Source organism: Passer montanus, unplaced genomic scaffold, assembly GCF_014805655.1.
Source record: "Passer montanus isolate IOZ18808 unplaced genomic scaffold, ASM1480565v1 scaffold130, whole genome shotgun sequence".
NCBI classification, from domain to species: Eukaryota; Metazoa; Chordata; class Aves; order Passeriformes; family Passeridae; genus Passer; species Passer montanus.
In genome coordinates, this window is record NW_024359833.1 from 655,724 (window position 1) to 680,219 (window position 24,496).

The following is a 24,496-nucleotide window of genomic DNA, read 5'->3' on the forward strand; positions in this document are numbered from 1 at the left end:
TGACCATGGATTTTAGTGCTCTGAGCTTTCTGGAAATGCCCCTGGAGGGACACAGTGAGACTTGCTTGTGTGCTCTCACCAGAATGCAGCAGTAATTTAGATACAGCTGTGTTGATAAATCACCACATGGGCAATAATTTCTCCTGCTTTCCTTTCAACTTCCGGAATTTTGGGTATAAAAACTCTCTTCTATCCTAAGGGAAGACAATGCCTTTTAGATCCATGGGTTCTGGCAGTGGTCACATTATTTTTTGGCCTTGTTATTTGTCCTGTGCAGGTAATTTGTAGGTAGATACCATATGTAAAATCTCAAAATTGAGATTCGCAGCGTTGCCGCTGTTCTTTCCATTTTTAACTGCAGCAATCACTTTTAATTTTTGCCTCTTGACACGACTGTAGGTGTCTTTCATTTTATCTCAGATCATCCTATGCTGTTATCTTGTTTTTGGAGTTGCACAGTGAAGTCTTTCCATTCGTTCTGAATAAAATTGGTCTTTAAAAAGGAGTCTCAGTGTTTTGGGTGTGGGCTTTTTTTGTTTGTTTGATTGTTTCACATGAGTCAGGGCTAAGTGTTCCATTTTCTTCTCTTTCATTGCATATATGAATGTGCTTTATTTTCTTGTGCAGCCTCAAGGCTGTTGACTAAAAAAAAAAAAAAAGTGCCTTTTTCCTTAAAATGTAAATGGTACTTCCTGGTGTTTCATTTTTCTTAATTTCCTTTCCACTGGTGTTTATTCACTGCTGCTGTGTTTTACATGTACTTAATAGAAATTTTCTTACATCTTCCTTTTGCTTATTTTAAATGTTTTCTGCTTTCTGATTTCGTAGGCTTTTAGGGCCTTTTTTTTTACCTTTTTCAGACATGGATGGCTAAACCCTCTTCCTGCTCTAGGCCAAGGCTGTTAACACTTTATCAGAGTGCACCCAGCCCTTTGTGCTTGGGGGTGCAGGAAAAAGAAGAGGTGGAACTTGCATTGTGTACGTCCATGACTCAGTTTGTGGGTCAGTTCTGGAGGAAAAGCTCTGCTCCTTTCTTCCTTCATCCCCCAGCCTGGCATCCTGTTGTTGCACCTCCAAAAAGTGTCTGGAACATCAACCCACTCTTCCAGCAGGAGCAGAGCAAGGAAAAATGCAGTTTTTAAAGCAGTGCTCTGTGACTGTGGATATGCATCCCTTGGTCCTTCTCTAAGACACTGCTTTCGAAAAAAATAAATTCTAAAAAAAAATATACCCAAAAGCTCACCCCCATCCCCTGTTTCTCATTTGCTGTGTGCTGTGTGCCAGAATGCATCTTTGGAGGTGGGGCCAGTGGAACCCAGTGGAAGAACTTCCCGTGCTTTCAGTCAACCTTGGGCTCTGTCCAGGGTGTTCCTGGTGGAGCTGGGCTGCACCTTCATGCCAGGAGAGCTGTCTGGCAGGCTGGTTCCCAGACACCAACAGAAGCACATGTGTTAATCCGGAGTGTTTTCCTTCAGGAAGTGCTAAATCTCGCGCTGCAGCAAGTGTAATGAAAGAATTTGCCCTGGGAAAAGGCAAGGAGTACACCAGGCCCTGCATGCTGCCATTGTTCGAGGGCACAGCCCACTGGAAAAACTCTTCAGGTGGCTTTTTAAAATTCTTTTAAACGTCATAACTCTTTTAAGTGTAATGAAGCAATGTACTGAAAAACTGCGAGGGGGGCCTGTGTGAAAGGTAGAATTTTCTTCTGGCTATTGATGATGGCAGGGAAAGCATATTTCACACAGGAGAGCCTGTGTGAAAGGTAGAATTTTCTTCTGGCTATTGATGATGGCAGGGAAAGCTACTTGATGTAGCTTTTTTCCTGGTTTTGTGTGTGGGAATTGACATGGAACTATCTGCTTCTGCAGTTTTCACATACCAGATTCCACTGTGTAAATAACTGATGGAAAGTCCGAAAGCTGGAATAATAGACACCGGATGATAGGAGGAGTAAAAACATCTGAAGTACAGTAGATCTTGCAGACAACAGCAGGGCTTCCTTCTCCTGACAAGAATGGTTTTTAGACCTGTAGCTTTCTTAGCCATGGATATCTCTGGGACTTTGGCCAGGAACATTGGTGATGTGGTGGAAATTTTTGATCCTTTCTTCCTGAGGAGGGGAACAAGTGAACCACAAAGTAGGCTTCAATACAAGAGCAATTTGACTGGTACACATTTAAAAAAAAAAAAAAAAAAGGAAAAAAAAAAAAAAAAAAGAAAGAGAAAAAAGAAACAAACCAAAAAAACCCTGTTTCAAATGCTATGAACTTTGTTTTTAGGCTGCCTTACCCTTGCCAGGAGATCTGTCTAACTGTGTTTTGAGCTTTTAGAATCACTGAACCTGGTAGCCCAGAGAAGTGAGTCAGCAAATCCCCTCTGAGCCCTCAAGGTTCTGTTCCAAAGGAGGGTGAGCACACAGTTGCTGCCTTTGAGAGAAGAGAGACTTTTCTGCAGAGGGTTTGCAGTTCCTCAGGGCTGCCCTGTGCCAAAGTAAAGGATGTGGGGAGCCTGCTTCAAACGCAAGGGAAGGAAAGCCTTGACATTTAAACAGGTGGAGCTCACTGTGAGCCCTCCTGGTGAACAAACGTGCTGTGGAAGTGGTGGAAGCAAGGGATGATAAATGCTGCGTCGCAATCCAGCCTCACTCAGCTGATGGGGCTTGGATGAGAAAAAAACAACCCCATATTTCGTTCATTTCACCAGAATCTTTCATGCCTCTGCCTTCCTCTCTGCTGTGGTGAAGCCAGGCGAGCCTGGAGATGTTTACCTGCTGTGCCTGTTTTGTTTTGGGGTTTGGTTTGGGTTTTTTTTTAATTATCATTATTTGTTACTCATTTCTTGGGCATGTGTAACCCCCGCCTGTGGTAGTGGGAAAAGAAAGCAAGCATTTTGCTCTTTTGAAGACAGGTGGAGAAGTCCCCACACTCAGTGTTGTATGGGCCTGTTTGCCTTTTGTTTCCCCATACTAATTGGTTGGAATGGATGGTGTTAGGTTCCCACAAATGTGTGTCTGTTAGGGAATTCTTACATATCTAGCCTTGGGGAATTCAGCTTTGGAAAATGAAGCACACATCAAAGCAGGAGGTGGCTGGTACAGTTTGTGTCCTGACTTCCCTCCCACCTCCCCCCCTCTCCTAGCTTTTCTTCCCCCCTTCTAGAAAGCTTAGGAAAAGAGCCTTTTGTCTTCTATTCAGGAAAATTGCACTGAAATTCATCTGTGCTTTATTCATCTGCTTTGATTTGTGCCATTCATGGGCAGCTGTGGGTTATGTAGAACAAAGCAGATGAATTCCTAACCTCCACATTCAAGCAGTGTGTTGGGAAAGGTTCAACACCACCCTCCCTCCCCCCACTCCTTTTTTGGGGTATCCAACCAACATATTACAGCTTTCAGTTTCAGTACTGAGACATCTCTGGACTCTGCTCCTCCACATGCCATTAAAATGGTCTGGCAGAGTTCTGCTGGCTTGTAGAAGGGATGTGTCTTCAGAGATCTCTTTTCTCAGCATGGCAAAGCAGCAGTTTGAAAGTTTGCTTTACTGGAATTTATGATTAAACATATTTTTTTTTTCCAATGATGATTTAATTTCTAACATCATCAGCATGAGTAGGGAAGAGTATCCATTTTTTTTCTTCTTCTTCTTTTTTTTTTTTTTCCATATAGATAGGTTATTTACATGTACCCTGTGCCAGATCTTCACCTTGCGTGAACTGGCGTGAGATATTTGAGAGGATCTGGTCTGATTTATGTGCCAAACACATAAAACATTTGGCAGTGTGATTAAAGGGCTTTACCTTCAAAAATTAAGTGTCTTAAAATCAGGCTTCTTGTTTAGACTACTTTAATTTAAATGTGCCACTCATTTTCTCCCGGAATCAGATCTAAAAAAGCGTCATTTATATTTCTCACCTTATAAATTGTAGAATACACATTACATTAGATTAAGAAGTGCCGCACCTCTTAATCCCTTCAGAAAGCAGGATTAGTTGCATAACCCAACAGCTTGGTCAACCCCCTCCAAAAGCCAGTAGGTTCTGGAGTAGGCATCATCAAACCTTTTTTTAGATTTGTTGATCCACCTGGAATAACAACTCCGCTCTGTTTCCCTGCAGACTCTTCGTACTCGGAGCCTCCTGATGTTCAGCAGCAGTTGAACCACTACCAGTCTGCAGCTTTGGCCAGGAACAACAACAACATCAGCCCAATCCCACTTTCTGGGAGCGCTGCAGGAGTGGAAAAAGCGGAAGCCATCCTTAACTGTGAATTTTGCGAATTCTCTTCGGGTTACATACAGAGCATCCGGCGCCACTACCGCGACAAGCACGGAGGGAAGAAGCTCTTCAAGTGCAAAGATTGCTCCTTTTACACAGGCTTTAAGTAAGTACTGTGCTAAACAGATGAACTGAGCTCGTAAGGGGTTTTTTTTTCAGCGCTTGAAAAGGTCTTTGATGGCTAACAGGAACATGGCCACTGCTGACCAGGGAGAGGAGTGTAGGAAATGCCATGCCCAGATCACAGCAGCATCCATGTAATCCATTTTCTTCTCTCCTGCAACAGCCAGTACCATCTGCTGCAGACAGCAGCACAGTTGCAGGAGGTTTCAGAGTCATGGAATTGTTGAGGATGGAAAAGACCCTTAAGATCATGGAGTTAACCATTAACCCAGCATTAAATCTTAGTGACACATCTGCATATCTTCTAAATCCCTCCAGGGGTGGTGACTCAGCCAGTTCCCTGGGAAGCCTGTTCCCATGCCTGACAGCCCTTTCTGGGAAGAAATTTTTCCTTACATCCAATCCAAATCTTCCCTGGTGGAACTTGAGGCTGACAGGTTCACAACATCCCCATTGTCCGCTTGGCACGATCCTTCTTGCAAAAGTCATAAACTCTCCATTTTTCCCGAGTTCCAGACACATCTCTCTGTTGGCACATGGAGTCAATCTCCTCTTGCACCTTTAGGGTTTTCTCCTTGGAGAACATCCAGTGTTCCTGGATTCTTTTGTCCTCCAGGAAGCCCTCCCAGGGCACTTTCCCAACCAATCCCCTAACCATGCCAGTCTGCCCTCTGGAAATCCAAAGTGGCAGTTCTGCTGCACCCCTCCTTACTTCTCTGAGATTCTCTGAGAATCAAAAACTATCACTTCATAATCCCTTTGTCCTTAAGTGTGAAAATTTTCTCTGCAGAAATAATGTAATTTCCACATGCAACCAGCATGAAACGTGGGACAATCAAGTGTCCAGCGGTGACAGGGGAATTTATTTCACCTTACTGAAGAAACCTTCCTCATGTAATTTTATATTCCCCCCAGTCTTTCTAGCTTAAATGATAGAAAGATGCTATTCTCTAGTATATCTGATAGCATACAGAGACATTTCACAAAATCCAATTATTTAAATTTAAAGGCTCAGCGCCTTGTGTGTTTGTTTGTGTGTGTGGTTTTAGCTGCACTTGTGTAAGAAAAGAGAAAAAAGACACCTGTGCAGTTCATCATTTCTTCCTGATGTGCTGGGTCCTTGAGAATAACAGCCTGAGCTGACATTTGAGGTCATAAACTTGTTAAGAGTGACAGTAAACAGTAGGACTGGATCAAGGGAAGGAGTTCTGGTGAAGAAAATGTTGAGCACAAACCTGAGAGAATCCACGTGGAAGCAGCCTCTAATTACATAGGTCTACCCTTTGTTGCTTCATCTTTGCTCTCCCCATGTTGAAATTTCCTGCTTATGTTTAATATGCTGATTGCTCTCTGTCTTAAATACTACCAGAAATTTACAGGTCCAATCTCTCTGTATTTTCCAAGTTTTTTCAATTTTCTTTCCATTTTCTTTCACCTTGATATTATGAATAAATCAGGAAGCATTTAAACATGTTCATAGCAATGTATATTCTGTCTCAAAAAAGGGGAAGATGAGGCAAAAAAACCCACCAAAAACATGGCAATCCCCTCTTCAAGGCACCCTAGAAACTTAAAAGCATGAGAGCAGTGACCAAAGTTGATAGAAATATACCTGCAGAATTCAGTGAGTGCTGGATTGGGTCCAAAGCCACTTTTTACTCTAGTTCAATGTGTCAAGCCCCTTAGCTTTTGCAAGTTTTATCACTGCCTTAGGGAAAAATAACCAAGTGCCCCAAGTTTAGAGACAGCTCTTGATTTCAGTAGTTGGGCTTGTGGTTAAATGGATGTAGAGTTAATTTCTTGTGTTATGCATATCTCTTGCAACTTTTAAGGATGGAGCCAGTGTAATGCCAGCATGAAATTTTTGGTTCGGAAGTACTGTGAAGTATTCATTAATTCTTTCACACTAATAAATACAGTATTCTAAGTCTTGGGTTTTCAGATCACTACAGCTGATGCTTTGAAAGTTATCTCAGTGACAAACTCACCATGAACATGAATCCCTTTGGTACCCACAATCTAAACAGTTTAGCTGGTTAGATCAAGATGGTTAAGGATGTTTTCTGCCTGAAATAAGTTTGTCCTCCCCTCTTCATGTCCAGAACAGTTGGTGGATTTTGTTCAACTTGCAAAAAATTCAACCTTCGCCAGAGAAAGAACACTGAACGTTTCAGCCTGAAGACAGATAATGAGCATGAAGGATGGGAATTCTTTTGCTATCTTGACTATAGCAGTGTGACTATATGGAGCAGCCCGTGCAGCAGAATATCTTGTCACAACGGGTGTTTGTTGCTTTGAGGGCAAGGAGCCTGCAGATTCCTCTGCTCATGTGTCGCTCATGTGAGCGGCCCCTCCGCGGGGCCGCGCGGACAGGGCTGAGTGGCATCTGCACCTTTTTACACCACACGTCCCTTACAGAGAGCTGTGGCACCTCGCTGCTGCCCTCCTGACTGCTGCCGTTGTCTCCCCCCTCTCTCACAGATCTGCTTTTACTATGCACGTGGAGGCCGGGCATTCGGCAGTCCCCGAGGAAGGACCCAAAGACCTTCGCTGCCCTCTCTGTCTCTACCACACCAAATACAAACGCAACATGATCGACCACATAGTTCTGCACAGAGGTAAAAACATCCATGTCCGTGTCTGTGTCCAGTCAGGGGATTGCTGGACAGGGCCCTGGTCTGGTTTCATTCAATATTTCAGACTGGTTTCATTCAATTTTTCCTCTCTCTTTATGCGAGGACAGATATGTCAAAAGGGTCGCTAGCCCTTGATTGTCTTTTTGCTTCATTTCTATAAGATGCATCTGATTTATTTCCTGTAAAATTCGAAGTTTGCCGTTGCTGATTTGGGGCAGATTTGGGATAGTTTTTAAGGTTTTCCTCAAGGGAGGTGAAAAGCCATCAAACACCTGTTTAGAAAGAGTTGCCCTAATTTGCAACTTTGATCTAGGCCAGAGTTGTGCCCTGCCCATGTCCTTGTTATCTTAAAGGCCTTGCTATCATAAAGTCACCCAAAAGGTTTATCAGCTAACCATAGAGGCCTCAAAATATCCCTTGATAAATTCCTTGAGTGTTTTCTCCTCTGTGTTCTTAGGAACAAAATAATTATCTCATTTTTCGCTTTACTGTAAGACTCCTTTTCTGTCTACACCTCTCCGTTTTTAAATTTATGGGGTTTTTTTTTAAGCCTGCTAAAAGTGGGAGTAGGGATTTCTATATTCTATTAACTGTGGGCTTGGTAGCTCAGAAGAGACAGCAGTTTGGGCTCTCTGGGCTGGGATTCCTGCCCACAGCTATCACACTTGATGCTTGTGGATGGTCTGTTGGCTGCCGAAATCCAAACCCATGTGTTGGGATGGCACTCTGCCTGCCTGCAGGTTGGGCAGAGATTCACAGTGGGGTACTGGTGGTGAGCAAACACAGGTTTTGCATGCCATCTTTTTCCTGGAGGAGATTCTGGTGTGACAAGTGCTGTCGTAATTCCATGTAGTATACCACTTCTCAGTGCTGGTAGCTTGAAGTCCTTCTTGTACCAGCTCAGTGAGCTTGGCAGAATTCACATTTCTTTCTGCTAGCAGGGCTGCTCTGAGGGAACATCTGGGGAAATGACCTGTCAGTGATTCAGAAAGCACACTACAAAGCTGACATATTTGGTTGCAAGGGTTTGGCCGATGCTTTGGCTTTTGCTTCCTGCCTTTGAAGGTGTTGCTGTGTCAGATTTTGCCCGGTTTTCTCCATTTTGTGGCCATGCCAGGGCTCCAGCAGACAATGCCAGGCCTTTAAAACAGAGGGAACTGGATGGGTTTAGGGTATTTTCCATCATGCATAGGTTTGGAGCTGGGAATGTCCAGTGGGAGAAGTGGAAGAGCACTTCATGAGGTCAAGCAGCTCCTTGTGCAGAGCTGTTTCTGACCAGTTGAAAGGAGGTTGTCACCTCCTGGGTGAGTGAACCTGTGGATCTTTTCTTCTGTAGGACTTGCTTCAGTTGCACAAACCAGCCTCAAAGAGTTTTTGCTGCTGGAACAAGCCTTATTGCAAAAGGACATAATGGTCTTCACGCCACAGTGCTGGGGGGAGGAAGAGCAGAGTAAAGGAAGTTTTAATGCAAATGGGATTATAGCTGGTAAAGAGTCTCAGAGGCCACGAAAGGGTTTCCTTTGACATCACGTATCCAGGGTTCATACTTAGAGTGATTTCTGGTGCATATATCCAGCTAAAAAACAGCCCTCTGCCGTTGTGTTTAATTGTGTGGCAGCTGAAGCAGATGGTTTTGACAAGATTTAATGTGCACTGAAAAAGAGGCTGAGTGATTGTCAGTGTAGTCAGAGATAGCCTTCCTGTTTTATGGCCATTGCATTGGCAAAGCAAGGGCATAACCCTGAGCTGCAGCCCAAGAAAATTAGTTTTGAGGTAGATGGAGTGGTGCAGTATGTAAAATCAGGAGTGAAGGATTCGATCCATTCATAGTTAATGTTCCTTTTGTGCAAAAGGCATGTTTACAGATGCATGACTCCTACATTACTTCCAAGTTGCTGCACCCCTAATCCTTGGTGAAGCAGCATGTGCTTGAAATGGAGAATACATTTGCCTCCTAATGAGTGGCTACAGAGGCTGAATTCCACAGGGTGAAAGCAGTATCAGCTAGAAGCCAAGTGGGGAAAAAAAAATAATGTAAGGCAAGGAATTTGCCTTCTGTGAAGAAGGAGAGGTTCTAAGAGCTTCTCTGATGTACCACCTGCCCCAAACCTGTGCCAGGGCAGCTCACCCTCCCTCCTGTGGGTGCAGATGGAGCACAGACCCCTTGGAGGTGTCCTGTCCCAGGGGGCTGACACGGCCAGAGGCTGCTGCAGGAGAAGTTTGGCTCTCTGGTTCTTCCTGGTCTTTATGACAGGCAGGAGCAGACAGGATTCCTGATCTAGCAGCATGTTAGACTTCAATTTATGCAATTGGTGTGTCACAGAATCAGTTAGGTTGGGAAAGAGCTCTGAGGCCATCGAGTCCAACCTGTGGCCAGTCCCCACCTTGTCCCCAGCCCAGAGCTCTGAGTGCCACCTCCAGGTGCTCCTTGGACACCTCCAGGGATGGGCACTCCAAACCCCCCTGGGCAGCCCATTCCAGTGCCTGGCCATCTTTTCTCCTGATGTTTTCCTTTCCAGTAACATTCCCCTCATGCATTTTGAAGTATATTGGTGTTTTTCCAGGGCTGAATCCAACTTGCCAAGTTCACTGTTGGCTATACCTTTAAGTCCTTGGGCATTTTTATTCCTTATCCTTCCTTTAAAGAACCTGATGATATTCTTCTTCCATATAAGAGACTAACACCCATATGTTTTGAATAGTAACCTTTAAGATAAATTTTCAAATTTACCCACCGCCCCAAAGGCTCCCTTGGTGAAGATCCTTGTTCCTTGCACTTGTTCCTTGCACATGCCTTTTTCTGGCATTTTCCATTGTACATACGACTTCACAGATGCATGCAGAACCTTTGACTGCTGGAATCCATGTTCTACTTGTTCTGTGAGTGTAGTTTGGATTTCCAGGCAAAAAATGTGTATTTTCAAAACCCAGGATGACCAAGTAATTGGTCTGTGTCTAGGTGGTAGGTTTGTTTTTTTTGAGGGGTTTGTTTGGAGGGGTTTTTGGGGTTGTTTTTTGTTTGTTTGTTTGGGGGTTTTTTTGGGTTTTTTGTTTGTTTGTTTGTTTTTTTGATGTTTTTTTTTTTCTTTTTGTTTTGTTTTGGTTTTTTTTGTTGGTTTTTTTTGTTTACCCTTGAGGGAAGGAATTGAGTTATATATGCTTTGGTGTGTTGCTGAACAAAGGTTTCTCCTTACAACTAAGGACTGAGCTCTCCTATGCTCTGAGCCAAAAAATGTATGTCTGCTTTGAGTTACAGTACTGGGAATAGTTAGTCATTAATGTCCTTTCAGCTAATTCCCTGATACAGTTAACCTGAATATTTCAGCCTAGTGGAAGGATTGGATTTCTTAAACCAAGGTGATGCTTTTGTTAGGTGTTTATTTTGTTGTTAATTTTTTAATTACCACTCTTGCAAAATTGTTCCACGAGTTGGGACATCTTTTTGTGAGGTGTCTGCAGTAGTCTTTGATTAGACACAGATGGAACTTTGAAGAAGTCTCACAGGGGTAAAGAAGCTGCCTTTTCAATTTTTGTGTGGGGCTTTGTGGTTTGCTGCAATTCTGTTGGCTGTCCAGGCATGATAAGTGCATTCTAAATGAGTAATTAAATAAACAGGGCTTTGCAGGGGCAAGCTGCAGGTGAGAGCATCACCTTAAGAAATTCCAGGTCGTGGTAGTCCTGCAAGTTCCAAAATCATAGCTTGGAGGAAGCTCACTGACATGAATACATCTTGTAAAAATTATAAATAATTTCCTGAAATTGAAATCTTTCAATCTAGAGTTGATATTTTTGTCTATTTTGCTCTTCTCTTACTGTGTTGCCTTTGATTTGGGGACTCTGTGTGTGTGCCTGTGAGGTAATAGGTTTTGTTCATGTGAATAAGAAAATGCTTCTTTACTTCAGGCTGGTAGATTTAAAGTTTTATACCATAACGTGTTTTAGTGTTTTTAATCTGTGCCAGGTGTTAGAGGAAAAGTGAATGTTAAAATGTTTTAATTAGTATTTCTGGTTTTGAAAACTTCCCTTGGCTTTTTCACTTCTGAAACCGACTGTGTCATTTATTTCTCAGAGTCCAAAAGCACACAGCTGCAACAACCTTGTAAAAAGTTTCTCTAGTGATCTCAGCAGCACAGCTTTGAATTCTGCTGTGTCTTAAACCCTATTCTCCCCTCCCCTGTTTCCACCCTGAATGGCCACTATTTGGTTTCTTTATAGTTAGAGGAGCTGCTGGTGGTGTAGAAAAGAATCATAAGTCTTTGGGCGTTTGGTTTGGTTTTGTTTTGTTTTTGGTTAAGGCATAGCCTTGGGGAAAACTTCAAAAAGAGGAAGTTACGAGGTAGATAAGTTTTGTGCTCAGGGAGAAGCTAGGCAGGATGGAATATTTTGTTGAGCTGTAGAAAAAAAAAAAAAAAGTCTTGCTGTAAAGGGAGTGTGTGTTTCTGTAGTTGTCTTTGGATGTAATTTTACCCTCCTCTCTAGAAGAAAGGGCCCGTTGGCTCAGATCCATGTGTGCACTGCCACGTCTCACATTCCTTCAGCCTTCATGTCTACCATGAGAGATTCAGACCTCTTTTTTTTTTTTTTTTTTTTTTTCCTCCTGTCCTTGGGGATGAGCCTGGATGAGGAGGATCGAAAAACCCTCCTTTAGTATGCAGTGCATAAGCAGGAGCAGTGCTAAGTTTCAAGTGTTCTAGCTCAAAAATGCCAGTTTGGGTAACAAAAGCCTCAGTGAGGATCTGCTGGTGACCCTCAGCTGAAGGGTCAGATTTGGGGTTTCTCTGGTGTGCACAGCGTGGAGGGAACCACAGTGGATGAGTGTTGAGGCACATCAGATTCTGGCTGATGTCAAATGACCGAAATTAATTGCTGCTCTGTTAAACATCACTGCTTTGTTAGAGGGAGCGCAGAGTTTAAAAACTCAGCAAGAGCGTTTTCAGTGCACCATGCCTGCAGGGTTTGGGCTTTTCTGAAAGCCCTGGGCACCTCAGGAGGTTTCTGCTGCTGGCTGAACTTGCTCAGCCTTTTCCCAGGGAGAAGTGCTGCCTTGCTCACCTCCTCAGTCCCCAGAGGGCAGGTTTGGGTGTGGTGGTGAGGACACCAGCTCGGTTCCTGTGGAGCCAGCAGTGTGTGATGCTTTGGGAAGCACACCCTGCAGCTCCCCTCTTTTATAGAAGCAGTTCCCAGCTGCTGTCAAGCACTGAACAAAAACAAACTTTTTTGGTCTTGGCTGATTTACGGCTGGGTTTGTGCTCCTGGGCTCTGACTCATAGATGGAGTCTCACTTGGCCCCAAACCTTTGTTCCCATCCTCTTCACCAGTCACAGAGGGCACCTGCCTTTGTGGCTTTTGGGGATTAACCCTGCCCTGGCAGGCAGGATTGCTTTCCTGGTGTTGTTAAGCGGGTGTTGTGCTGTCCCCACAGAGGAGAGGGTCGTTCCCATTGAGGTCTGCCGTTCCAAGCTGTCCAAGTACCTGCAGGGAGTCGTTTTCCGCTGTGACAAGTGTACCTTCACCTGCTCCAGTGACGAGAGCTTGCAGCAGCACATAGAGAAGCACAATGAACTGAAACCTTACAAATGCCAGCTCTGCTACTATGAGACCAAACACACAGAGGAGCTGGATGCTCACCTTCGAGATGAGCACAAGGTAGGACCCAATGAGCTTCAATTTGTGGCACTCTGGTCTTTGCAAATGCTGAATTGGTTTAATTTGCATGCCTGACCAGCCAGCTTTACACTGGGGTTATTTTTTCCTCTCCCTCCCCAAATCTGAAAACTAATCCTGTGTTGCGCTTCCCTTTCTCATTTTTCCCTTTATTCATCTTTTTGTTTGTTTGTTAGTTTCTTCAGAAACTGAAAAATAATCGTTTCTGAAGCTGTTCAGATTGATCAGAATTGGCAAACTGCTGCATGCAGAGTGTGATTGTCTGGAAAAGGCTCTTGTGCATGCTGGGTTTATCTAAAGGGGGGTGGGGAAATAGTGGTGGAACAATACCAAGGCAGTGTGATTCAGCCCCTGTAAAAGGCAGGAGATTCCAAACACAGGATTGCTCTGGTAACTTCAGCAGCATGACATGCCTCGCATATTTTAATAACAAAGAGGTCTATACATCCCCTTTTACCTTTAACAAGGGAAAGATAAACAGCAAGTCTAACCAGGCCCTCAGTTAAGACTGCTTTGGAGTTTTTGTGGATTACCTGAGAGCATATCAGGTCCAATCTTTGAGAAGTCATTAAAGGCTTTCCACAGACTGCTAGCTTTGAATTTTTGTATCTGAGAAATGTTTAAGTTCTAGAACTGGGATGTGTTTTGGAATATTTCCTAGAGTGCTTCCTTGGCAGGTTTCCAGGGGAGGCAGCTATATGCTTTCCCCTCTTGGAGCTTAGCTGCCCAAGGTCCTCACTAAAAGCTTCATTGACTGAATGATTTTTCCTTAAAGCCAAATGTGTATGGAAGGTATTAGCAGCAGAAGTCCCAGGGAAAAAAAAAAAAAAACCAACAAAACAACAACAACAGTTTCCATGCTCAAAAATACCTGGCCATCTTATAAAACCAAACTTTGTTAATTTGTGTTGGCATGCTAGGATCCCCTGCCATATTTATTACTTCTGGAGAGTCTCCTGCAATTCACATGGTACAGAACGAGTTCCACACCTCCTGGTGCCTGCTGTATGCAGGAGGAACTATTGCGCCATCTTATAAAACCAAACTTTGTGGTGGCATGCTAGGATCTCCTGCCATATTTATTACTTCTGGAGAGTCTCCTGCAATTCAAATGGTACAGAAGGAGTTCCACACCTCCTGGTGCCTGCTGTATGCAGGAGGAACTATTGCTTGGTGTTTTTTGACACAGTGCATCAGTCTGGGATGATTATTCCCTTAACTTATCTCTCCCTTCTGATCTGGACCTGCAGTGGTGGTGCTGGTAGTTTCAGGTATCATTTCCCCTTTTTTGGTGGGTGAATTGCACCTCTCCAATTTACGTCTTAAGTTCTGGGGTCAGACTCTACTCAGGTTGTATATTGCACCTTAAAAAGTGTCCCTTCGCGTGAGCTGAGTAGAATCAAGTGCCTTGCACGTGGTCTTGTTTGTTTAAACCACTGTGGGTGATGTGCTGAGTTAGAGAACCTGATCACAACTGTCTGTAACCCAGTGCTAGGACCCTTCACACCTCTATATTCGGGATACTTTGCTGCTTGGATGTATCCTGCAGCCTGCTTTACATCCTCCTAGGGATCATTCACATTTCCCTTCCCACAGCGGGGTAAAGAGCAGTCAGGGGGTGTTGGTTTTTCATTCAGCCTGCTCCCTCTCCATCCCCTCTGCCCGCCTCGGCTGCTGGAGGGCTGTCTGTCTCTCTGCATGAAAGATGAGCCCAAAACCCTTCCCAGCAGTGATCAGTGAGCTCAGAGGGCGCTTGTCATGCAGCAAGCATTAGCCTTAGTGTCCTGGTCACGCTCCACGCTCTCCGCCTCCGCTGTAAATCTGGGCTGCTGCTGCTCCTCTGCTGTTCCTCTTGGATGTGGAGCGGTTCCTGACTCCCGTGCCCTGAGCTGCTCCTTTCATACTGCTGCTGTGAGCTGTTGAGTGGCTGGTGCATTTCACCCCAGGGTTAGCTGAATTTGACTGCTGGGTGAAGTGTTCCCATTATAGGCTGCTGTATCAGTTTGCAAAGCACTTTGCAGCCCGGGCGTAATGAAAATTAATCTGTTATTAATGAGTGAGAGTGTATGTGCCACACAGCAGCCATGTGCTTAGTGAGGAAAAGAGCCATCCTTTCATGAATGAAGCTGAATGAACTCGTCACAGAGAGTTTCCCTTCAGCGTGGATGTGTGGTAGCAGTGTTTGATCACAGCAGTTGAATAATGCCTTAAAAATGAGGATACAACTCGATGTTTTCCGTTTCTTGGATGAAGAAGTGAGGGGGTTTACCCAATCTCATTAATAAAAAAAAAAAAACAACAACAAAAAAAAACAGAAATGAGAAATGCAGAATAAACAGCAATGGAAGAATCACTGCCCCTGGAAATAAATGAGTGTTAATTTAATTATGGGGACTGCATGTCACCTCGGAGCGGAGCTGGCTTTGGGGTGTACTTGGTTTTTTTCTACATTTGTGGCCATTCTCCTGGCTGGTTGGTGATTGTGCTGAGTGCTAACAGAAGTGTTTCTTTCAAAGGTGAGTCGTAATTTTGAGCTGGTTGGACGGGTTAACTTGGACCAGTTGGAGCAAATGAAAGGGAAAACAGAGAGCTCTAGCAGTGATGAAGAAGAAAAAGAAGAAGAGTTAAGCCCCAAGGCTCAAGAGAGAGGTCAGTGCAGCTCTTTGATGTGTTGTGGGGGGTTTTGTTGGATTTTTTTGGGCACTGCAACCTGCCTCACCATTCCAGCCATGCTAGGTCAGCTGTTGAGTGGACAGCACATACTCTGCAGAAATAGTAACAGAGTGTGGCTTTCCTGAGGACACAGCTCCTGTGGGAATCTTGTGTTTCTAATCCTCCTTACAAGTTTTTTGTCTGTTCAGAGAGAATACACACCATGAGAAGGCACAGATAGCATCTGTGACTAATCTGCCTGTTCAGATACCATCTATAAGGGCTTGCAAAACTATCTAAGTGTATTTTAGTGGCCTGTCAGGTTTTCTGTTTTGGTAACCAGTTTTCAGCTTTCACTTGGCACTGCCCAGGTGGGGGATGAAGGCTGCTTTATGGGCTGTTATTTACCTCTCTGCCCAGCATTCCTTGTCAGACAGTCAGTCCTGTTTGCAGTTGGCAGCTCCAGAGCCAGGGTACATCCATGCCCACCTGTCTGTACCATTTTATATTTAAATATGTGCCTAGGTTTGTATCAAAGATTAATCCCACTGACTTCAACAAAGCAAGGCCGTATAATTTTGGTTTGGTTGTATTTAGATTAGTAGAGAAAAGATAAGTTCTCTGATAATTAAATGAAGGGTTTCCCTTGCAACAACCTTCTCCCACAAAAGGAAAGTTATTTCAATATCTGGTGTAACTGTGTTTTGTTCTGGTGCAACAATGCATCATATAATGCAACAACTCTTTAATATCTTTAGTCCCCTCCTGGTCTGAAGGACAGGTCACCCAATTCTTGATGCTGACAGCTCCACTTAGCCAAGTTCTGTGTACTTCAGCTAAAGGCACACCACCATGTTTGGTGAACATTTTCCTCCTGTTTTTTTTACATTTCAAACTCACTCAACAGCTTTTCACAAATAAAAAAGGTATCTCTGTACATGTTTTCAGGCATTGAAAAATTCCCATTTCTGGATTCACAGGTAGTTGACAGAACTAAGGGGGTTCAGATCGTGCTTCTTACCTTTTAACAGCAAGACCCCAGCATCTTGGATTTTATTTTGTCTCCCTGCAGCATGAATTCAGTTTGTGCTTATCAGCAGCACTTCAGGAGCAGTCAGTGATGGCTTTTAAATTAAATGAGAATGCAAGCCAATTGGGTAGGAAACCATTCATGTTTTAACAAAAAATACCCTGCACAAGGTCTTGGAGGCAGAGCAGCAGGAAAACCAGAGGAGGGGTGTCAGTTCCACGTGTGCATCTCAGGGTTCAGCATTCCTCAGGGACAGCTCCGACCCTCTCGGCTTCCTCTGTGGCTGGAACAGGAATTGTGTCATGATTTGACTGAAGCCCCAGCTCACCTCAGCTGCAGATGCAGCAGGCTGATTAATGTCCTGTGCAGACCCACAGCTAGCAGGGGGTGAGGAGTCAAGCTGTCCTTGTGAGGATTACCTTAGCATTACACACAGGCACAGGTGCTGGGGTGACCTTGGAGGCTCTGGTGCCCAGACCAAGAAGAAAGTGCTCTCTGCCAAGCCTCACAAATCCCTGTGCATGTGCCACGGGCAGGGGGGCAGCCCAAGGTGAAGTTCATTGTTTGAACTGGCTTTAGGTTACACCCTGGAAGTATAAAAACATCACCATCCATGCCTGGAGTGTTACATGTTCAAGGGTTAATAGATGTGCTATCCTCATGTTTCAGAGTTAAGCAAGGCAGCATTTTGATGATGCTGTACTCTTTTTTTTTTTCACCTCTGTCTCTGTTTTCTTTAATCTGTGACTGGCTGAAATGATTTCTGCATGCTTGTTTGGGTGACAGCCTAAAGAAATCAGGTGTATTTTCAGGTTTGCTTTGCAGTATTTCTTTCTTCTCTGGCCTGTAGGGTTGATGTTTCACCATTGTTTTTTTCAAGCTTTTTTTATCCTTTTCAGTCTCTTAACCATTTGTAATAGATTATAGTAAAATAGGTAGAAAATGCAGAAAACACTTACTACAACAAGGATATTAGAAAAGATCCAGTTGTATTGATTGCATTTTTCTAGGTAAGTTGTGTGAATTATCACACTTAAGGTGCAAGATTTTGGAAAAATATCCCAGTGAGACAGGAGCTGAAGGATGCTAAGCTGCATGCTGGCATCTCCCTAGGCATTTTCAGAAGATCCTTCTGACACAGAAATGGTTTGCCCTGGTAGCAGAGATCCAGACCTGTGGTTTCAGACAGAGCCTGTCACAGTGGCTGATGCTGTCACAGCTTTCAAACCACATGAAACTGGCAGTCCTGGGTGCTGCTGGGGTGCATCTGGCATTTCTAGCCTTTGTGGTGTTAGCAGGAAGTGGGATTTGCTGGGAGTGCCTCTGTGTGCTCCAAGCATCTGTCCGAGCTCTGTGACTTTGGGAGAATCAGGATTTCTTCCCTGGATTCACCACTTTGACTTGAGCTGCTCTGTGCAGCACTGAGGCTGCAAATAAAAAGTTGTGGCTTCTTCACGTGGGCTGCTGGACGAAACAAAGGCCGTTGTCCATGTGGACAGGCAGAGCTGAGCTGCACTCTTGGATGGGAAAGGAAGGGGTGGTAAAGGATATAGAGTAAAAGGAGATGTGTGGGGGAAAATGAAGTGTTTTGGCACTGACCATGCCAAGATCAGCTTGCCCAGGTAGGACTGTGTCTCAAAGAGGCTGTCACTGATCTTTAAGTCTTGGTCTCAGCAGATCAAGGGGTGTTTTTCCATAATGGGCAAAAATTAAATGTCCATGAGTGTTTGTATGTGTGACAGAACAAAACCACAGAGAGGTCAGGGCTGTGTGCAATGTGTTGCTTCTCCTCTGCAGGACCCAGAGAAGAGCAGCTTCTGATAATCCTCCAGGGAAGTAGCCCAAATTCACATCCCCAGAGGCAAAAATTACTGGGCAGTAGGATGAATAAGATAGTGTTGTCTGAAGGGGTGGTGGATTTACTGGAGTAACACTTGCTAAACTTAATGGGATTTGCAGGTATAAATTATGGACTGGTTTGGGTTGGAAGAGCCCTTTAAAGAGCATCCAATCCCACCCCTGCCATGCTCAGGGTCACCTTCCACTGCCCCAGGTTGCTCCAAGCCCCATCCATAGTTATACTGTTATACAGAACATCAGCAGCATTTGCCCCCAAAAGTATTTTCCACCAAAAATATTTATCTCTGTGTCATGACTAGTCTGTGTGTTTATACATTTGTGCCATGATTAAGGTGTTAAAAATCCAGATGTAAACTGAGCTAATGGCATTTGCTGCTTGCATTCTGGTGTTCCCCAACGCAGCAGCTTTATGATATTTAACCACATAATAAATAAACTCCCAACAATAAGAAATACAAAGTGGATTTTTTTGCCTTTCATGGGAAGAGGCCAAAAAGTTGTGTCAAGAACTATCCCATATAAAACTGAAGTAAAGGTTAACTAGTGACAAGTGTGTCACAGAAATGCATTTGCAGGACGTAGGTGTGGGTAATGGGGAATGTGTGAGCAATTTTGGCTTCACAGACTGATTCTGAACAGAGTAAGTCTGAGAGTGAAGAAATCAAGTGAGCAGAGATCAGAACCAAAATTAAGCAAAATCCCTTTTCTTTTATTATGTGGTTCTTGAGGAGTCAGAAAGACATTCCGTTGATTTCTTGCTTAAGATAATCCCTGCTAAGGAATTAATGCTCTGAGCAGATGGTGCTGTCTCATTTCCAGCAGAAGAATCAAGTGAGATAGTTCATGCAATTATTTTCAATGGCTGGTGTGGTGATCTTCTTAATTTGTGAGAAAATGTTTCATCTTTTGTCAGAGCAGGCTGTGTTCACATGGAGCTTGGCTTTCTGGAATGTCATTCCCTGAGCTGCCCGTGACTTCACTCATATTACAAGGTGCTTGACACTTCTGCAAATGAGGCCCCAAGCTCTTTGTATAGGAGATTAGGATGAGCATGAAACACCTATGCAGTTAAGATGCAGGACTTAATCCATGAGGCCTCATGAGCTATTACAAGAATCACATGTTAAATGTACCAAATCCTACAATTTGTACTACCAGTTCCAAAATTATGGATGGACTTGAGTGGGGACTTTGGATTTTGCTTTCCTAAGCTTTGCAGTTTTGGTTTAGAGTTTAAATTCCACAGTCTCTTCATTTGTTGAAATAGAGGAGCAAGGTCTAGTAACTTGTTACCCTTACTTTGCAGAGGTGCTTTAAGACCTAGGGTGGGATTTGTAGTTGCAGTGTCACTTTTCTTTTCAGCAGCTGCATTTCCCCACTTATTTGACAAGAAAGTCCTTTTGCTTCCCTGGAGTGAGAGGTGCAGCAGAGAGGACCACTGTGGTGACAACTCCCTTCTTGCCCTGGCGTTCCTGAGCTCATGGGCTGCGCTGTCTTTTTTCCAGATCCCATGATGTTTCCTGACAGCAGTGCTCCAGAGAAACGCTTTCCCTGCGAGTTCTGCGGCCGATCCTTCACCGAGGGCTCCGAGTGGGAGCGGCACGTGCTGAGGCATGGCATGTGAGTTGGTTTGTGTTCCCTTGCCAAGCAGCCAGAGGTGTCAGTAGATCTCTCTGTGCTCCCCCCACCCCGTCCCTGCCCTCCCAAAAAGCTGCAGTAATTGCAAACACAGTTCTGTGAAGAGCAAATCTGTCTTTGGATGGTCATCGAATGTCTCTGCGTTCTTTTTTACTCTGCTGCCCAGCGTGGCTGTAAACTGTAGGGTTTAACCGTGATTCTAAAACTTAACATTGTCCCTAGGTGAATGCCTCTTGGCCAGGATTAACTTCCCTTAAGTGTGCTGTTGATTTTTTTCAAAAATTTTTTCCTTTCCACGGCAGTTTACACACTGTGGGACGATACACATCACAGATAGAAATCTCTGGAGCAATCTGTTTCCTTCTTTCGATGTAGGTCTCGTTGGTAGCAGAGACCTCTTTCCTAGCCAGAGTTTGTTCAAAGAGTAGATTTCATTCAAGGCTGCTGAGATGTGGGAAGCATCTGAATACAATATTGTGGGTTAACTGCGTTGGGATGAGAAACAATAACTTCTCTTACACTTAACAGAGTGTAAGTCTGAGCTTAAGTACTTGAAATGCTGCAACCTATGGAAAGTTTTATTGGATTTTATTGACTCTTTGGGAAAAGCACTCATTTCCTGTGCCTTTGTTTGGTGCCTCCTAAGTCTTGTTTGCAAGGAACCTGAGGGACAGGAATAAGCTTCAAGTGTCACAGTTTTGAGTTCTTCTGATCCCAAATCTCTCCCGGCACGGAAGATTCAATTTCAGGGCTGGAATGTCCTTCATCCCTCCGCCTCTCCTTTGGAGCCAGTGGCGTGGCTGCCTCTTTGGGGAGTGACCTGCTGCTGTCCCTCGTGTGACAGGCAAGGGCTGGCTTTGCCATTCCTGACTTCTCCTGCCCTTCCCCTTCCCCGCAGGGCGCTGAACGAGAGCAAGCACAGGAGCGGCGGCGAGGACAGCCAGCCCAAGGAGGACGTGGAGGACGCGGCCAGCACGCTGCCAGAGGAGAAGGAAGGCATCGAGGCCATGGTGGTGGACTACTCCCACGGTGGGGAAACAGCTGTCAGCATGGTGGTGGCCGCCGACCAACCTCTCCTAGACACCCCGGAGGCCAAAAACGAATAAGAATAAGAGTTTGGTGTGGTTCTGATCGACAGTACTTGAACAGTGATGACTGGGGTGGGGCGGGGCGGGCAGAAGGAAGAAATAAAGCTGCTTTTAGGACTGAATGATCTATTTTCAAAGCACTGGTACCTGTGTGAGTGTGTGTATATTAAAAGTTATTTAAGTGATGGGATAAGTGGCTCCATTACGTCACTGCATCTTTTTGTTTTCCTCCTGGATCTGACGATGGGAAGTTACGCTCATCCTTGGACTAATGAAGCAACTCCCCGTGTTTTTCCTACATTTCACATCGTGCTTTGCAGTGGAGACTTCGATTGTTTTATGAGTGGAAGCGTCGTGAGAGTGGAAGAAGTGGTAGGGGGACAACTTTTGGACGCACAAGTTTGTGTGCGTTTTTCTAGTTTTAATACGTAAAACGCTTTTCCAGACTGAAAGCAACTGCTTTAGAAAAGAAAAAAAAATTAAAAATAAAAAAAAGAGGAAAAAAAAAAAGGAAAAAAAAAAACCACAGGGAGAAAAAAAAAAAAAGGAAAACATAAAAAAAAGAAACAAAACAGAAACTGCTTTGCTTAAAACAGTCACCTGTTTCCTAGTACCTCAGAATTAACCAAGGGAGATCTCTGCATTTGTCAGTACTACCTGTTGTTGTTGTGGTTAAATGTAGAGAGACTGCTGGGCAAGGTGGTGAATGGAGGAAGAAAAAAAATAAGTTTTAAAGAAAGGAAAAAACAAATTGTGCTTAAAATCCCAGTGTGGGTTTTATTTCTTAAAATACTGTGATTTTTTTAATTATTTTAGTAAAAAAAAAAAACAAAAAAAAGAGAGAGATACTTTAATTCCTAGATAACTGTTTGTGAATTGTCATCCTTTATTCCAGGTAAGCTGTTTGTTAGTATTCAGTTATAATTTTAGTATTTGGTAGATTTCATGTGACTGATTGTGCGGTTTTGTTTGCCACACGTTTTGTTTTCTATCAGCCTGAGGTGTTACAAATACAGCACAATTAAGTTTCTCATGTAAAAATGAGTATTTCTTTTTGAGTGGGGGACAGGGAAAGGAGACTAGATCTTGTGAATAGAACCTTTTTTCTGTTGTTGCTGTCGTCGTCGTCGTTGTCCTCGTTAATTTTAAACATATGGAGATAACAAAGAAGTTTTAACTTTAAAAAAAAAAAAAACCTAAAGAACCAAACTTACAGCACAGCTATGCAGCTCATGGGCCAAACACATGGGTCCTCATAACCGTTCTGTTGCTTGTCATATTAACATCTATCAGTCTCACAACTGTAACTTTTCGTTGAGATTGGCTGCCTTTTTTTTTTTCCCCTTTTCTTTTTTTTTTTTTTTGTTAATTTTAATTCCGTCTGTGGTTTGTGCGTGGGGTTTTTTTTGTTTGGTTTTTTTTTTATCATTTTTGGTTTGTATTTCTGTTTTGTTTTTTTTGTTTTGGTGTGGTGGGAGGGAGGGGTGTCTGTTAACACATCTTTTTGCAAGCGGAGGTGAGTTGGTTACACACGACATTGAGCCTGGAGAACTACTTTTAACTCTTGATTCAGTGGATGGAGTTACTGAGTTTTTTTCCCCTCCTCCTTAGCTTTTTAGCACGAGGGGAGCAGTGTAGAATGGATAGGAAACCTGCATACCTTAAGTGGCTGATCCTGAAACTACTCCTTGGGTAGAAAGCCTATATAAACTCAAATTTGGGGATTTTGCCTGAGCGGCCAATACAGGATCTGGTGCCCATGGTATGTTCCGATTGTGAACAAAAAAAAAAGAGAAAAAAAAAAATTAAAATTTAAAAATTAAAAAAAAAAAGAAAAACGAGAAAAGAAAAAAAAAACTGAAAAAAAAAAGTTTCTTTCCAAAAAGTAGAAAGTACTTGACTGAAACCTAGTTTTAGAAATGCATGTGTCTTCGTTTGTTTTTTTTGTTTTTTGGGGGGGATCAGGGGGAGGGGGAGGGGGGAAAATAGGAAGCTCTCCAGGAAATTGTGTCCTGGAGAGCTTCACTTAAAAGCGATGGCAAAAATGTTGCATTTGTGGAATAAGTGCTACTTGAGAAGCATGGTGTTTTGCTTTTGGGGATTCATCAATTGTGTGTTAGGGGGATTCTTTCTATTTTTCTGTTGGTTTTTTTTTGTTTCTTTGTTTGTTTGTTTTGGTTTCTTTTTTTTTTTTATAGGGAGGGAACATCATAGAAAAGACACATTGGAGGGACAACTAAAAATACACATTTTGTGTCTGTATTTGTTTTTTAATTGGCCTCATTTCAAATATATTTAAACAGTTCCATACCTGGATTGGGTGTTTGTAATGGTTACCAAAAAGGAAAAAGAAAAAAAAAAAAAAAAAAAAAAAAAAGAAACAATGATTGTGACATGCTTTTAACAATGAATAATTTTTCAAATAACATGTAAATATTGTAATCCATTGGATTTTGTTTTGCTAACCTGTAATAAAAAAATATGGGACCATTATCCTTTTAACAAGCTTAGAATGTCATATTTTTTTCCTTTTTTTCTTTTCCCAAAAATGTATACCTGATATATTGTGGACACACATTTTAGGTGCATTATTATGATTCTGTTGACTGTAATGACATAGAATTGAAAATAACATTTTTTTCATTGTTTAATTTATACAGAGGACTTTTTCAGAGTTTGACAGAAGGAAATAATAGCAAAATGCTAACCCATTGGCTTCAGCACTCGGTATTTCCTGATTTTAAAATTACTGCTTACTGATGGGGGATAGGAAGGGGATACTGAACTGTTGCACTGACGGGTTTGTTTTTTTTAAAAAAAAAAAAACAATGAAAATTAATAAAAACTTTTTAAGAGTGCTTGCTCGTGTTGTGTGGTTTTTATATTTATATTGCTCTGGAGATGGGTCCCTGCAAGTTGCTGGTTCTGCACTTGGCAGCTCTGGCGGGGAGCAAACTCCTATTTTTTCCCCTCCTGCAGCCTTTTCCCCAGTGCTCCACAGGGAATTTTGGATTTCCAGGTCATGGAGAGTGACTTGCCCTAGCTCACACAGGTCTAGGGTCTACAGCATCCCCCAAAGATGCCTCGAGTGTGCCCCAACCCATTAGAGGTCAGGGGCACGCTGCCAAGCTCTGCTGACTCCTCCTGAACCCAAACATAGAAATGAGGAAATTTTGCATGGGAAGATCAAAATGGATGGAGAAAGGCTGGTGTTTGGATTACCAACTCAGCCCTGTCATGAGCTGTTGCAATACTGCGTTCCCCAGTATCTGGTGAGCTGCTGGATCCAGCACTGAGGCTGTTCTTGTCTGGAGCTGAATATTCACCCAAAAAATCTGGAGCTGGGTGTATTTTCTCATTCTCCAAAAACCATTCTCCGTTCCCATTCTCCATTCCCATTCTCCAAAAGCCATGCTGGTGGTGTTGTCACAGAATCTTCCTTTGCTGAATACAGGTTTTTAAATGCCTGTTGGTAAGATGTCAGGTGGTTGTTGTTTGTTTTGGGTTTGGTTTTTGGTTTTTAACTGTCTGGT

At 43.3% G+C, this 24,496-nt stretch overlaps 1 protein-coding gene across 8 annotated transcripts in view; it reads left to right on the top strand.

The window, feature by feature from the left end:
- The window catches only part of ZNF462 (zinc finger protein 462), a 91,928-nt gene extending 68,107 nt beyond the window's left edge, over window positions 1-23,821 (top strand). For all 8 annotated transcript variants that reach the window (XM_039699172.1, XM_039699169.1, XM_039699175.1 and 5 more), the window contains 6 exons: window positions 4,114-4,378; window positions 6,877-7,013; window positions 12,454-12,677; window positions 15,212-15,344; window positions 19,743-19,857; window positions 20,774-23,821. In XM_039699172.1, coding sequence (XP_039555106.1) covers window positions 4,114-4,378; window positions 6,877-7,013; window positions 12,454-12,677; window positions 15,212-15,344; window positions 19,743-19,857; window positions 20,774-20,981 — 1,082 coding nt within the window. In that variant the 3' untranslated portion in view covers window positions 20,982-23,821. The remainder of the gene's footprint in view (window positions 1-4,113; window positions 4,379-6,876; window positions 7,014-12,453; window positions 12,678-15,211; window positions 15,345-19,742; window positions 19,858-20,773) is intronic.
- The last annotated feature ends 675 nt before the right edge of the window (window positions 23,822-24,496 follow it).